This window comes from Lissotriton vulgaris, chromosome 2_1 (assembly GCF_964263255.1).
Source record: "Lissotriton vulgaris chromosome 2_1, aLisVul1.2, whole genome shotgun sequence".
Classification (NCBI taxonomy): Eukaryota; Metazoa; Chordata; class Amphibia; order Caudata; family Salamandridae; genus Lissotriton; species Lissotriton vulgaris.
This window is the reverse complement of record NC_141687.1, coordinates 2,110,907,095-2,110,923,707: the sequence shown is the minus strand read 5'-3', so window position 1 is coordinate 2,110,923,707 and position 16,613 is coordinate 2,110,907,095. Positions and strand designations below refer to the sequence as shown.

General features: G+C 41.5%; 1 protein-coding gene across 3 annotated transcripts in view; it reads right to left on the bottom strand.

The window, feature by feature from the left end:
- MYZAP (myocardial zonula adherens protein) overlaps window positions 1-16,613 on the bottom strand; it is a 464,263-nt gene that overhangs the window by 224,331 nt on the left and 223,319 nt on the right. For all 3 annotated transcript variants that reach the window (XM_086958378.1, XM_086958376.1, XM_086958377.1), the window contains exon 5: window positions 10,496-10,588. In XM_086958378.1, coding sequence (XP_086814504.1) covers window positions 10,496-10,588 — 93 coding nt within the window. The remainder of the gene's footprint in view (window positions 1-10,495; window positions 10,589-16,613) is intronic.

Below are 16,613 nucleotides of genomic sequence, written 5' to 3'. Positions count from 1 at the left end.
TAATATTTTGTATATTGTCTTTGAATATTGCTGTACCCCGCCTCTTTTTTAGGTGTTATGTACACTCTTTATCCTTCGGGATGTTCTCTTTTTGTCATTATTAATATATTAGCAACCTAACAGACTTCCTCCTGTGTTGCCTCCTTGTTCTGTCCACTTTTCTTGGGTTTTGTTTCCCATCTTTTTTCTCATCCTATTTCTGTACTTCTTAATTTTTACTCTTCTCCATCTCCTTCTTTGTACATTATTATGTTCAGAACTAAGATTATTATACAATATATTAGTGTCTAATAATACCTTTTTCCGCAAAGTAATCTTAGAATCACAACGAGGAATGTTAAAGGTTTTTAAAAATCCTATAAAAAGGTCAACATGTTTTTCTCATATCACTAGACTGAAATGCCAGCTGGCGTTACTTCAGGAAACGCACCTAACTGACGTAGATATTAGTAAGCTTAAAAACAATGGATGGGTGAACTTTACTACACCCCCTCTGCTCATCATAAAGGGGGTGTGATTATATTGGGCCATAAAGATACTTCACTTATTACCCAGATAATGAGGATGAGAGCAGATGGTTTAAGTACAACTTAAAATTGATATTATTTCTACAATACTGAATGTCTATAGCCCACACACCCAGGTACAAGCTTTTGGAAGATAATTTCTCATAAGGTTGCACAATACTCCACTGAGAACTTCATTTTGGGTAGTGATTGCAATCAGATCTTTGACCCCGAACCATGATCGTCAATTCGCTGCTTGGTTCATTCCACACAAAGCCCCATAATGCATTTAAGCACACTATTACGCTACATGCTCTTTCAAACTCCTGAAGTTTATCTACTCCTGCTCCAAAAGAATATTCTTTTTATTCAACCCCTCAATTCCTAATCCAGAATTGATTACGTTTTTAGAAGTACAAATCTGACTGAGCGCCTGGGTAATTCATGGATTGGTTCTATTTTGATGTCCGATTACCCCCGTCTGCACGGATCTTGAAATACTTCCAGATAACTCTTCCAAATCTCATTGCCGATTGAATAATACCCAAGTCTCTGACAAGGACGGTTTCCTTTGAAACCTTTGTGACTGAATATTTTGAGAAAAATTATATAGGAGACCTCTATTCATTTTGTTTGGGATGCATTTAAAGCCATCTCTAGAGGATTTGTTTTGCTTTTATAACTCTTTCTGGTAATCCAAGTACAGAAACTTCTCTAGAGGATTTATTAATACATCTCCTCAAAAAGACAGGCAATGGAAAAAGAATCCACCTCCATTTTATCGTCAGTGAAAGGATTAGAACACAGATATTACATGTCTAAAAATAACAAAGCTTATTTAGATGCTTTGATAGCAGCAAAGATTCAATTGAAAAAGCCCACAGTACAATTCTAAAAGTTAACACCAGATTTTATAGGTAAGAACGAAGAGGGTACTTTGTTAGCAAACTATTTCAAATGTAGGAAAGAAAAGTCTAATATCAAATCTATCTCTAATCAATTTGGCACCCAATTGTTTCAAGATACGGGCATCGCTAAGTGCTTTGCAGACTATTATCAAACTCTTGATACACCCCTGAATCTCACCCATCTAAGGAGTTTAGTCTTATTTCTCTCACCCTAAAACCTGCAAACTCACACACATAGATAAGTCTTCTTTTAAACTCCCACTACAAATTTAGAAATTGTTTCCAGATGTCAAATGTCTTAAAACTGGAAAGAGGTTAGGTATGGATGGTTTTACAGTAGAATTTTATTGACAATTTTCTAAATTACTATTCCCCTGAGTTATTTAAATTATTTTCTTTCCTTGAACAACTCCTCATGCTCCTCTACTGAAGCCATGATCTACCTCATTCTGAAAAAGATCATGATTTACTCCTTTGTAAGAATTATCATTTTATAGCCTTAATAAACACAGATTGCAAAATGTTTGCTAAGACATTCGCTCTGAGATTAAATGACAATGTCAGAATTAGCGGTCATTTAATAATTAGGTTTCATGAAAAATAGAAATATAACTAAATCACTATCTTGCAGGGATACAGCTAGACACAGCAAACGTTTTCGATAGGGTTAATTGGCAATTTCTTATCCAGGCCTTTTGCTGGAATGGGTTTGGAACTAGATTTGTACAAGTAATCATGCTACTTTAATCGTCGCCTCTTTCTACAGTCAAGAAGCAAGGCTGTCCCTTATCAATCCTATTACTTAATTTTGCGCTTCAGGTTTTAAGGTATCGGTTTAAACATTCTGATAACAGTAGGATCTGCTTCTATGGTTACCCCACTTTTTGACTGGTGCTAAGCTGTACTGGACTAGTCTGACTGGGATCTAACTATTCAGGGCCACAGTCCTTCTGCTTTATCCCTAAATTGTTATGTTCAATACTTAGGTACATCCCAGATTGGATACTGGGATACCCCTATAAGTCCCTAGTATGTGGTATCCCTGTACCCAGGACATAGGTATCCCAGAGGTCTCCCATGGGCTGAAGCAGGTATTATGCCACCCATGAGAGACTTTTCAAAATGGAACTACAGGCCTGCCATTGCAGCCTGTGTAAGTTGGAGCTTGCACCACTTACTAAAAATATTGTTTTTCTATATCTAGGGTCACTGCGCTTAAAACCTATAATGCACACCAATAGCAGGCCTTTGCAACCCTGAAGGCAGGGTGCTTGGAACTAAGTGAGAGGGTCCCCCTGCTTGAGCAGGACACCCCTGCAACCTACGGAGTCCATTCTCCTGGATTGTCAGTGAAGCAGCCATATACTATATAGAAGGGCACAGTGTAAATACGCAATTAATTTTCGACCATCTCGAAACTAGCTGCAATGAATCCTATCATGTTTGGTACCAAACATGTTGGAATTATACTCCCACAATTTAAACCATGTGGGAGGTATGATTCCAAGCACTGGAAGAGCCCTCAGTTAGGTTCTCAGTGACCCTGGTACCAGCCTTCTTGACCCAGACAGCACAAAATGGTTGTTGATGACCAGAGACACGATTCTGCCCTCTTGCTGCTGAGCCAGCTCGAGCAGGGGTAGGCAGAACAATAGGTATCCTGTCACAGGGAGCTGTGACCACCTCTCCAGACAGGATTTAGTGTATTGGGGTGGGGTGGGTGAACTTGCCAGAGCCACTCAGTCTGCATAGGGGGCACATTGGTGTCTCTGTGCATAGTCCAGTTCAAACCAGTCCTGGGAGCCCTTGGTTCCGCTTTGGTGCGAAACTGGACAAAGGGCATGGGAGTAACTTCTCCCCTGAGAGGGTCCCCTGAATCTTCCCAACCCTTTCTCTAGGGTACTTAAGGGCTTATCTGGGTCCTGGTCCCTAGATTTGTTCTAGAATAAGATTCAGATCAGACACAATTTCTTCTACCGCCTGGGCACTCTGGACTTTGCTGGGCTTTGTTTGGGTCTGACTTAGTTTCCCTTCCAGTCTACTGCATCATCTGTGCATCAGACAGGAACCTTCAAGGCCTGTGAAGCATCAAAGACACTTAAAACAATCTCCCTTGAAGTGCAGGAGTCATTCCCCTGCATTCACAGGCATCGCAACTAAGTCGACCAGTCTGCTGATCCTGAGCTCTTCCGGACTCCAAAGTCTCTGCAACATAGGTGGTGGTTTTCCACAGCTCCCGAGGCCTGCCCTGCCCTCTCACCAAGTTTGAGGCCAATATTCCATGTGTGGGTTGCAATAACCGAATCCCTGTGCACCGCGTCAACTTGCAGTTGCAAAGGCTTGTTGACTTCTTTCCAAGAAGATCTTTGGGCTCTAAGCAGCCCCAATCCCGAGCACCATCAGTGACAAAAATCTCTAGCCACACCGCATTGTGTGCATCGTGGCCTGCTTCTTTTGGTGAGCTGCTTGAGGTCCTTTTGAAACACCAGTGTCTCTGGCATGTGGGTCCATTTAAGGGACACCTATGTTCCTTTAGGGCTCCCCCGATTGCTCGGGTCTGCCCTGACTCCCCTACTTGTGGCGTGTCCCCTGGACCTTGCTGGTCCCGACATTGCTCCTTGTTCACTTCTTGTGTTGGGTGCATTTGCCAAGGCTTGTTGGTGCTCCCGCCGGAAACAGACCCCCCAGCACTAGACATCCTTTGTGGGACAGCTTGTGCATAGCTCCTGGTCCTCCTCAGCGTCCCCTGGTCCTCACAGCTGCAGAGTCAAGGTCATTGTCACCCATCCTGCAACACCCGACATAGGAGGGCATTCGTCTTCCAAGTCTCCTGGTCACTCCTGAGTGACAGACTCTGTCCCCTCTGCTGGCAGGTACCTCTCATCTAGAATACACCTTTGGATTCCACTGGACACTTTCTCCTTCTTCTGCAGCGGCACTTTCGTGAAGTCCTCCATTGGGTTCGATGACTGTTTCCGACACCACTTCACCCGTACGCAGTCTGCCTCCCTGGTGTAAGGAACATGGGTACTAGGGAATCCACGGGTACAGTGGCTCTCCAAACTTTTGACTTCCACAGAGTTTCTTCAGGGTCCACTGGGAAGGGTCCTTAATCTTGAAAAATCCAACAGCAACTTGCACGTAGAGTTGTACGGTGCATGCAGTTGTGTTCCCACGCTGCAGACACTCTCTGTGGGGTCCCTATCTACTCACCTTGGGTGGATTCTTGGGTCCCCAGCACTTCTACGTCCTCTCGACCCTGTCTTGATCCAAGTCATGATTCTTATGCCACTTTCTTAGTATATGGTTTGGTCCTCCCCTGGGGTCCACTGTGTATTTCAAGCTATTTACTGTGTTTCTTTGCTAAAGTATTGTGTGCATTGTGCATATCTCTGGGTAGGAGATATATCCATGTGTTGGAGAGTATTATATAATAAATACATACTTTTGATAAATACCTTGTGTGGTTCTTTTTCACTTAATCTATACTATAAGATTGCATTCCGGTAAAGCAAGCTACTTTACACTCCTTCTGGACGAAGCCTGAAGGTTGCTCTCCACAGCTACCACTTGGAGAGCTTTCTAAGGTTGTCTAAGATGTCTTAAATCACCATAAAGGTTGTCTGGACTAGTGCACGGTGCCCACTTACTTAAGTGGACATCATGAACCAGGCCAGCTTCTCACAATAACCTTTCTGGTTTAACTGTAAGCCATCTTTCTGCTCAGTACTAAACAAATCTTTCGGGAGCAGCCCATCTATGATGGGTAAAGCCTCACTCTCATGCCTTGCATCAGAGGCAGGAATCTTTTGAATTGCTTGCTCAGCTCTGAACGTTTACATAGCTGTATGTTTTTGAAGGTTATTTGTACACTCTCCCATGGCTTCAGATGCTACACTTGTGTAACACCTTTTTTTCAGTCTCATCACATGATCTACATTGGGATAAAATGCTGAAAAAATAAATGTGTGTTTTGTCACTGCTTTGATTACTTTATGCTTATCAGGGCTCTAGAGGATTCCCCTGTTGCCTGATTCTGAGTCACTGATTCATTCTTTATTTCATTAACAAACACTTGCAGACTTTGAACAAAAGAGTGAGAATTTTGAGAGACCAATTATAAAGTTTTTCAGATAAATCACACGGTTTGTTTAAGGTGAACAGATTTGCAGAATACAAAACGGAATTTGAATGTTAGGTGAACAGTGTCTTGGGGTTGGGTCAGCAATATTTGAGTTTTGGTGATGAATGCTTTTGTCAACTATATATAGATCCACAGATTGATATAAGAGTACTAGCAAGATTTGCCATAATTCAAAATATTGAGAGCATCGTTAACACCAAATAGATTAATGAATATGGTTTGGCATCACCTGCCCATCTTAAGCTGAGAAATGAATGGATAATGAGGACCGGATAACCCAGTACCAGATATGGGCAGATAGAGTCTGAGGATTGAAAACATGCTTACAGGCATGATGAAAAAGCAATGGAGCTCCATGACACCTTCTCCAGCAATGCCTGCAGAACAGCGGAGGGGGTACAGGTTCCGTACAAAGCATGGTTGTGACTAACTATGAAGACCAGGGGAAAGCCAAGGGCAGTTCCTCAGAGTAGGCAGGGAGTTACCTTCAACACAACCCCATGTCCCTGAGTAGCATAGGCTGGATATTCTGCCAGTGCAGGCATGCTACAGAGGAGGGTAAGTGGGCAATGGAGTTTTTCCGACACAGTAGGTGTAGTGTAAATGCTACAACAACCTTTGCTCTTGATCCCCTTATGGCAGACACCTGTTTTCTTCCACATTGTTTCCCACTGTATCTGCACTGCATCAATTCCAAGCAGACAGCCATTCTTTAGTGGACAGGAAACATAATATGGACATACACAAATGTTAAACTCAAAATTTAGCTATACTGCTCCCCATTATCGCACGCTGAAAAATGGCTCACAACAGTACAACTATGTAGCTTCCCTTCGAAGAGCACAAAGGAAAGGAGCAAGAAGCCTACAATGTGGCAGCAAATCACTCCAGAAGAGGGATTTGGTCTGCTGACTTATAGTAGGGCTTTGATTTTAGGTTCACTCAGCTCGCGCTCTCCCTCTCCCCAAAATTCGGTTCTAATTTGGCGAGTGTTGTTTCCTTATATCTACTGAATACTCACTAGGCCTTTTTTCCAGAAGGCACAGATCCCCTTTTGGGCACAAGGCAAAATGTGTGGATGGGACGATACAAAGCAAAGCGAGTTTACCCTGATAACAAGATAACCTTGTCCAAAACATCCTAAAACAAGCATTTGCAATGCAATAGGTCTCGCATTAACGCAAGTTTAAGCTATTGGCATTGTAAATAACAATGCCTATTATTTAGGTTTTAAAAACGGAAACAGCAATAAAAGGCATTGTCATTTGCAATGTCAATAGCTCAAACTCACGTAAATGTGAGACCCATTGCATTGCAAATGCTTGGGTTTTGTGTAGTTCTTCAGCATACCCTTAATAACTCCTATAGATCTCCACCTATCACGTTCTTTTCCTATGTGTGTTCTGCTGTATAGCTAGCCCTCTTCATATATATATATATATATATATATATATATATATATATATATATATATATATATATAATACACCATATTTGGTAGGAAATTTATGAGACACACTGTAAACATACATATTCTTTTCTGATGAACGGCTGTGGTTATGAGTGATATGTAGGTGAAAAGGCAAGAGACCTCTAACATCTTTTCAGTAGCACTTCATGTATCCTGAAAAATAATCCTATTTTTGGTCATTGGGCAACACATGATTTGTGCGATCGCTTAAAGCAGCAGGTTTTAGGTAAAAGCCCTTTCTTAAGTAGCAAAAAAAAAATATATGATTCATGTCGATGCCATGTAACCACTTTATCTGGCTAAAAATATTTCCGTTGTGTGCTGCTCTCTGGAAACAAGTCCCAAAGCCTCTGAGCATAAAAGCGCAGCTCATTCCGATAAACTGAATGCTAAGCTTTCCCTATCCAGCCATACCGAAAACATAACAATATGATCCAGGTATGTGCTATATATGGATTATTAGTATTTTATTTATACATTGCACTGAACATTCAATTTTGTAAACATCAGTTTTATGAAACAACTTTATTGACATAAATTGTGAACTTTAAAGCAAGAATTCAGCCACGTGGGTAAGTTTTGTATAAAAGATAAATGAAAATTAGTCACACAGTAGTAAGGGGAAGCAAGTATGCCAAACTGTTCATTTCAACAACAAATATATAGTGTGTTTAAAACTCGAAAAATATGAATAGATTACGTTTCTAAACTAGGACTAAAAGGCAACAAATAAAATTATTTTCAACAGCAGTACAGAAATATTTTTCGTATGCATTTCAAAATTTAATAAAGAGACAGTATAGGGCTTTGCAAACAAAACATGAAGCCCATTCTCAGAAAATTGAGTGCAATGCCTCCGAATTTAAAATATTTCAGCGATGCCTTTAGATGTTACATACAAACGTAGCACTCTGTGTCAAGAGTGCAGCGGGGCCATTGAGCCCCCAAAAGTGCACGCTGAAATAGAGCACACGAAAGCGGAGTTTCTCAGGGAAGAGAGCCGTGCGCGTGCACATCTACTATCCGGGCGGGCGCGTGCACAAGAGTGCACTTCTCCGGTCCCCCTTTTGGACCCAACAACCACAGAACACGCCAAGGTGAGCAGCGCGGGCGCTGCATCGCTAGGCGAGATCTAAAAAGGACTACTGTGAACTTTATACAGCATATAGCAGGTCTTATTGGATGTTTCAAGATTTCCATTGTGTCTCACAGGAAAGAGGAATCAATAAACAAAGGAATAACTGAAGAGAAACATTACAACCCTACTTTTCCCAATTTGGATTAGTCCTGAAATTAAAGGAGTCTTATAGTTTGGTTCTATTGCCTTCCAATGGCCCTTTTCAGTCCCACTCATATTCGGAGACCAGAGTGCTTCTCCATGCCCACTTATGTCTACAGGAATTTTTTCATGTTTGCTTTCTTGAGTTTCTAACTTGTTTTCTTGTCAATAGATTTCTGAATGCAGCACAGTTTCTGCATTGTGTATTTTTTCTCTAGGTCACTTTTCGCCTTTGTTGTTGAATTTGGACATCCAGTAAGTTGCCTTTTAACTCACAAATTGATATAGAGCTAGATAATGGTTTCTTTTTTTCCTATGAAACACATGATCTGCCTTGGTGATGTAATGTATGCTACAGTTATTGCACTTGCTATGTTTCACGTTTTTAATGTCACTTCTTTGCAAAGGCACACATGCAAAATGCAAGAACATGTTTTTAAAATGTATTTATTTGTGGGTTTTCTATAGTGCCTGAATCACCCCTGAGGGGTATCTCTGTGCTTTGGACTGTGCTGCTAAATGGGCTGACGGGCAATATTAAAATAGGGTGGTCTTAAGAAGTTTTCTGAAGCGCAGATAATCAGGGTATTGCCTCAGGTGAAGGTGGAACTGGTTCCAGAAAAGGGGAGCGTGGTAAGGAAAAGGATTTCCCACCTAGCCTTGTTTTCCTGACCCGGGAAACTAAGAGAAGTGATTTGCTTCCTGACCTAAGGGTCCTGGTAGGAGCGCAATGCTGGAGTTTCCTAGAGATGTAAAGAGGGTCTTTGTTATACAAGGCCTTGTGGATGATACAGTAAACTTTGAATTTGACACGCTTACGAATTGGAAGCCAGTGCTGTCAAAGAAGGGGAAGGGAAGCAGTTTTGAGCGTGGCATTCATTAAAAGGTGCGCAGCGGTGTTCTGGACCACCTGCAACCTGCTGAGCGGGTATTCGTTGGCTGAGGCCGGGAGAGAGTTGCAGTAGTCGAGACGGCTCATTACCATGGTCCGAATGAGGGTTTTACGAGTGGAATGTTGACAACCTTTAAACGCTGAAGCAGATGATCTCAATGTTGACATTTTATAGCTGCATTTAATGTATCAATTAGATAATTCCAACAAATGACCTTCATTTCAACAAAGCAGTATCCTTCCTGCAAAGAACGTGATGCTGAACTATTTGTGAGCGTCAGCACATCACAGAACATATATTGCTAATATGCATTATACTGGTGTTCTTATTATACTGGTGTTCTTGTTCTATGTTCTATGTACACAAAAAAGCCACATTTTATAACCACCTTTAAGAAATTAATATATTGGAGGCATTATTATCACACTGGTCTATGGACCAGGTGGGTTGTCTATATGTAGTTTCTTTAAATAAGAAAGCGAGAGAGAAAGAAACAAAGCGAAAGAGAAAAAGATACAGACAGAAATGTCAACTATCCTGTTTGGAGTTTCAGTGATGCATTATATTTAATATCCCAATATACTGCTTAATAAAGTAGGCATGAAATAAATGATGAATTTTCAAAGGCCTTGCTTAACAATCGAGGTTTGGTCATTAGCCTCCAACTGTAGAGGTATTAAGGGTAAGTTGGCGCTCCTCCCGTTTAGTGGGGTTACATCATTGGTGAAATTGCACTATAATGTACTGAGCATGTATATAGTGAACTGAGTGGGATGTGTCAATGATGGTAATTAGTTGGTATGCTGAAGAAATACGTAAAGATATTGGCGTCAAAAATTGAGCCAACCTTCTCACAACCAAACCTGAAAGGTTTTACTTTAGGGTCTTAAAACGCAACGTTTGAAGTTGAAGAATGAAATTGGCATATTTTTCTGAATGGGCTGATTATGTGGACAGGAAAATATATGTTATAAGAGTTAGGAGATGATCTATCTGGTTCCCTTATTTTGCATCCAAGAGGAACATGTTGAGTTAGGTCATACTAGTGGCAAATTGCTAAGAGTATATGAGCTTTTTGTTATTCTGCAGTGAAGCAGATTTCAGGAAAAAAAGAGGAAAACCAAAATGGAAGTGGATAGAGGGATAAAGATTGGAACGAATAGTAGCTTCAAGGAAGAGGAGTACATTTCATAGAGGTTTTGTATGGTAAAACTAACCTGCAACCATTATTACAAAGCATGTACATACACAATGCCCTGATTCCATGTGCAAGGATAAGTGTGCAGCCTCTTACCTGTATCTCTTTGCTGAGCTCTTTAATTTTCTGCTTCATTTCATCATACTCTCCAAACATTCTCTCTCGAATGTTTTCCAGGGTCCCTCTCACCTATATATAAGTAGACAGTACATATTTAAGAGGATATGTATTGTTTTCGAATAATACCACTGTTGACAAATTTCATATATAATGTATTTGTTTTTGCTAGCTAAACAAATATTTTTGGAGATACAAGTAAAATGGCCATAATTTCCCTTGTAATGTATATATGCATGATTATTTATGTATTTGGTCTGCTTTTATTCAGCAGGACTGCTATTTAGCTCCATGTTTTGTGAATTGTGCACTTAGATTAAAAAACAATAACTGGATAACATATTTTAGTGTATTATACAATTCGCATGCAGGTCAACCAAACTGTGTTTGTTGGAATCAAGCGCCTTAGCAATGCATTAAGACGCTGATCTAATCTGTTTAATACGTAAAAGTGGTGACGAAATGCATGCATTTAATGTGACCAGGACCGCATCGCACGGTAGAAACGTGTTATGGCAGACAAAATGACCACCGAATAAAGCATTTGAATTGCTCCTGGTTTCTGCATCAATTTTTAGAAAGGGAGATTGGGATTGTTAACAGATATGTATGCATGTATGAAAATGTTATTTCTCTAATGTGAACCTAGACACAAGCCAGCCTGAAAGGAGTAGAATGAACCCTACCCAAAACGGACTACAACTCGTGAGGTGGGAGAACCAATTTGCAAGTCAGCATGCACATTTCTGGGTCAACAAGTTAACATCTGGTCAACATCAAGACTAAGAAGTCTAAGGAGTCTAAACGGTTCTTATACCTTACCCATATGGGATAATTAGGGGCCAAGGAACCCTATGAATCTGGTTTGGCAAACCACAAAGTTCTATCCTTTTTGTTATTCATGCCAATATGAGGAAGGATTCACGAATGAGAAAGAGCTGCAGGCCTATTGCTCCATGCTTTGGGATCAGAGGAACTGGGTATCAAAGGGTGTTCAAAGATTACCCACTACTTTAAGAACATGTGGGACAAAGGCCTTTCCAATGGCACTGAGAGCAGAGAGACGGAGTGCACGGCCTGACCAAAGGGTGTGCCCAGAGTGTGATTGACATGACCAAAAGTTAAGGTCAGTAGTCTGTGGGCTCAAAGCAATGTCTACCTTACAGCGGTCATAGGGAGATCCGGCTCCAGGCATAGCCAGAGGCTACATACACTGTTCTCCCAGCAGCTGCTGGGCTTGGCCAAACGCCAAGATACGGCGGTTTTGGGGCACACAGCCTGGGAGCTTAGTGAGGTGACTATGCTGCATGGTTGCAGAGCTGGGCTCTCTACCCAACGTGCCTTTCCATGGGTGAAGGCTGTGTAGAGTGGGAAATGAAGATAAGAGGGCTGGGAGCAAAGTGTAGCCAAAGTTCACACCAAAGTCCTGAGCCCATATATATGTCATTATATTGCACCCACTATAGTCAACCTTCACTCTCATTGCTATTAGTAAATGAGAAAGTATGAAAAGAGGTCTGGTTTTTAGAGGCATAGCTCATGTTTGGGAGTGTTTTGTATGGCTGTATAATGGGATTACTAAGTTGTTAGACTAACAATGTAGATCACCAGTATGATGGTTGTGTGGATGAATAATGGTGGGTGGGTGACAACTTCATGGTGGGTGCATGGTCTTATTTTAGTGGGTGTGGGCATAGAACATAGATGTGTAGTCTTATAAGGGGTCAGCGCATACTGATGGATGCATGTACATTGTAGGGTGTGGGTATATATGATGTGTGAACACATGTATGAAGGTTGGTGATTTGTTGTACACACTGTACAGTGCGTAAACTGAAAAACACTGGTTATAAGTCAAGGAGTTCATCTAAAAATGGATTAATGAAACAAAATTACTTTATTGCACAAAACACTAACAACGTTTGTCATCATATTCTGAAGATTTTTAATTTTCATCTAAATGCATGAGGAAAACTGGCATTCCTTCAGTCCATGTACTTGTACTAGCATGATTTCTTTTGATACTGGCACTTTAGCCAAGCAAAACGATGGAAGGTTCAGGAGTATGTGTTTTATGAGCTTGTCATTAGTCATGAGTGTTTCAAGAGAGTGCACAAATATCTTTATCATAGTGTGCATCTCTTCCTGTATCCAGTGAGATGCGGTGTGTCTATCTGTTATGTATGTTAGAGGGGTATGAGGAAATTGCTTTTTTAATTTCACCTCCACTTTGTGACTATTAGGTACTAGAGCAATAACTTGGTAATGCACAGGGCCCTGCTGACCAGGTGTCTGTGCATGTGCTCCAACCTTTAAAAGTATATATTTAAATAGCTTATAAACAATTGGCATAGTTTAATTTATTTATACGTCTCTAGTATATGGTAGCAGGTGTGCCCAGGGCTTTTAAGTTAAAATATCCCTCATGCACTACAGCACTTATTGTGCCACCAAGAGAGTGATAAAGGAAACCATTTCTCCCAGCCTACCACTGCAGACTGGTAGAGCTGGTTTAAACTTCTAAGTCGACTTTGCCATTTATAGTAGTGGCAAAGCCCAACCCTTCCTCTGGAAAAAAGTATATATATATAGGAGCAACCGCCTATACCCCTGGCAAGCAACATCGACTCGGAATCAGTGACCAGAGGTGATTGACTCTCACGGCTGTGATCGAGTCGGCACCGAGAGGCAAGGAGGATATATCTGAGTGTTAGCAAAACCGGTACAGGAGAAAGGCCACGCCGAAGAGCAACAATTATTCGGAAACAAAGGAAAAACGCTCGGCGGCGTGGGTGCTCATTAAACATTTAAAGAGGAATCTAGTGCAACGTAATGGACGCTGCGGACGTGGTCAAGAATAGAGAAGAAGCAGCAGTGAGTATGTTCGATGACACCCCGATAACAGACATCCAGCATGTGGGGCAAGCAATGTCAACGGAGGCTGGGGGCAGTCGCATAAAAGATTTATTTAAACAATTAGAAAAAGCCATGAGAGTTGAACAATCAAAGTGGTGGGAACAGAAGTCCCTTTCCCGATATTTGGAGGTGGGACGTGTTCCGCGCGGCTTGCGGATTATGCTGGCCCCAAGCTATGAGAACCCGGACCCCAACATGCTCCAAGATTGGGCGCAATGCAATTTGGAAAACTCTAGTCGCTTAATACGAATTCTTATCCAGTATGCTGAAAGTGATGACGCGAAACTCCAAGTAAAAATCAAAGAATTAAATGAAAACATCAAATCATTGAATGAAGGTGCATTGGAGAAAAAAATGAGAGATGAAATGTTAGCAAGGTTGGCAAAAGAAGAGGATGTGATCAAAAAGAGAAAAACATTCAAATTTCAACGGGATAAATTAGATTATCAGAACGGTCGCGTTTATACGTTCGAGGAAATATGATCCCCCTTCAGGGAATCAAGCACTGCAAACATCGCTAGTGACTACCAACCCTGAACAAAATCTCAGCATCTTCAACCGATATCAGTTCGGTCCCCAGCAGTGACTCGGAGGCAGAACAGCAGACTGTAACAGGGCAGTTGGGGTTTACAAAGCGGTCGTTAGGTCAGGAAGTGGAGTGCCTGCGACACGACCGCAAACAATCTCTACGATCCCATGCCTCAAACTCCGGAACAATCAAAGGAGCAACATCAAACGCAAACGACGGAGGCAATGTAGGGCAGCAAAACAAAACAACGAATCAAGCGACAACAAAAAAGAAAACCTACAAAAGATGGAATCGTCGTTGAAATCACAAGTAAGTGATAATATGACTATTGTAAACTTAACAGACTTGCAGGCGAGTCCAGGAGAAGTAAGAACGTTATCACTGGGGTTATCATTTTGTCCACCAAGCACGTTTAATTATGCACGGACTAGGATGGATTTTTAAAAATTTGTCAGGAAGTTAAAACTAAGAAAGCTGTTCCTGGTAAATAAACATAAAACACACAAATCACCAAGCATTAATACAGGAGATGGTATGGAACCGACTACAATGTCGGTAAGTGAGTATGAGTTGCAGTGTGACTTGGTGGATTTATTAAGAGAAGGTGATAGAGGCCACCCAGGGGGAAGACAGTGTAATAAAGACCGATACCCCAGGGAATACTCCATTCAGGCCCAAATCAACATTCAACCCGGTGATGACACATGACAATATCGATGGCTTCAGTGATATGGTATCAGCAGAACTTAAGAAGCTGCACAGAACAAAGATGAGTAAAAATGATAACAAAATGAAACATAATGATGCATTTGGCAGTCTAATGAAAAACTCCAAAATAATAACAAGGTGGTCATTAGGCAGTCAGACAAAGGAGGTAATATCGTCCTTTGGCCAATGCATTTATATTTGGAGGAAGCGTTGAAACAACTTAATGACAGGCAATGCTACAGCAGGAGTGACTGGCAAACTACAAAAAATGCTTGGGAAAAATTTAATATCAAATTGTATGCTTGGAGAGGACAAGCACTCTTAAGTGGAGATGAACTCAAATTTCTAAGACAAATCATCCAATAATCCCGGTGTTTTATTTGATTCCAAAAATCCACAAAGATCGGATCAAGCCACCAGGGAGGCCCATTATTTCGGCCAGGGGAGGAACCTTTGAGAATGTGTCCCGTTACATTGATCATTTCCTCCAAGACTTTGTGAATGCATTGCCATCCTATATAAAAGATACCATGGACTTCTTGCAAAAAATCAGTACCATAGTGTGGGACATGCAGTATTTATTGATCACACTAGATGTGACTGCATTATACACTAGTATTAACCATACGGATGGTATGAAAGCAGTCACACACTTTCTAAATAAGAGACCTGCATGCATGTTGGAACACAACAATATGATCAAGGAAATGCTGGAAATATGTCTAACTAACAACTATTTTCTATTTCAAAAGCAAGTGTTTCAACAATTAAGAGGAGTTGCGATGGGGGCCTGCTTCTCCCCCAGTTACTCATGTTTACACATGGGGCTGTGGGAGGAGCAGGTCCTGGGGGTCGCCTTTGCAGAGGTCATGTCTAACAAAGTTGTGTTATGGTATAGATTTATAGATGACCTCTTCATAATTTGGGGAGGGTCATCTAGGGAAGCTGAACAGTTCATCTCAGATATCAACATCAATGATCTGAATTTAAAATTCACGGGCACGATCAGTGACAACAGGGTCAATTTTCTGGATGTAGAAGTCTATGTTGAAGGAGGTAAACTTCAAACCAAGCTACACCGCAAGGAGACCGCGGGTAACACGGTTCTCCATGCGTCTAGCCAGCACCCAGGTCACCTGATCCGAAGCATCCCCTATGGGGAGATGCTAAGGATCAGAAGAATATGTAGCACAGACGAGGCTTGCTTGACATCACAACTTAACAGCAAGAAAAGGTTTCTGGAACGAGGCTATTCAGAGGTCTTGGTTGATAAAGCAATGATGAGAGCTAATAAAACATGCACTCTGCTTAGCCTGGAAGGAAATGGTGAGGAAATGAACAAAGTGACAAATAGTGTGGGCGGGCAACCAAGACTGATCACTGGGTACAGCCGCCAACACAATTTAATACAAAAAATTGCTCGTAAAAACTGACCTATAGTCAGGGGGGATCCCGTGATAGGCAAAACACTGGCCAGTTATCCTGCCATAACATACAGCCGAGCCAGGTCGATGAGCGACATGTTGGTAAAAAGTAGCCCGGAGGTGGAAAACAAAGACAATTGGCTTATGCAGAGTAAAGGTTTTATCAAGTGTGTAAGGCATGCACCTTGGGGAGAAATAAAACATTCTATACGTCCCCATTCAGTGAGGCACCAATTATGATTTCTAAAAAGATGACTTGCAAATCAGATTTCGTCATCTATGTATTGGAGTGTGTTTGTGGGCTACGCTACGTGGGTAGCACTAAGCTACAGGTCCACAAGCACATCCTCCAACACATGAGAGCAGTCAATAACAAAGACGAGGCTTACCCTGTGGCAAGACATGTTAACTCGTACCACAAGGGTGATCTGAACTGCCTCAGTTACTATGCTGTAGATATGGTGCCACCACTCCGAAGAGGAGGTAACAGGGAAGCACATTTGAGGTTACTAGAAACCAG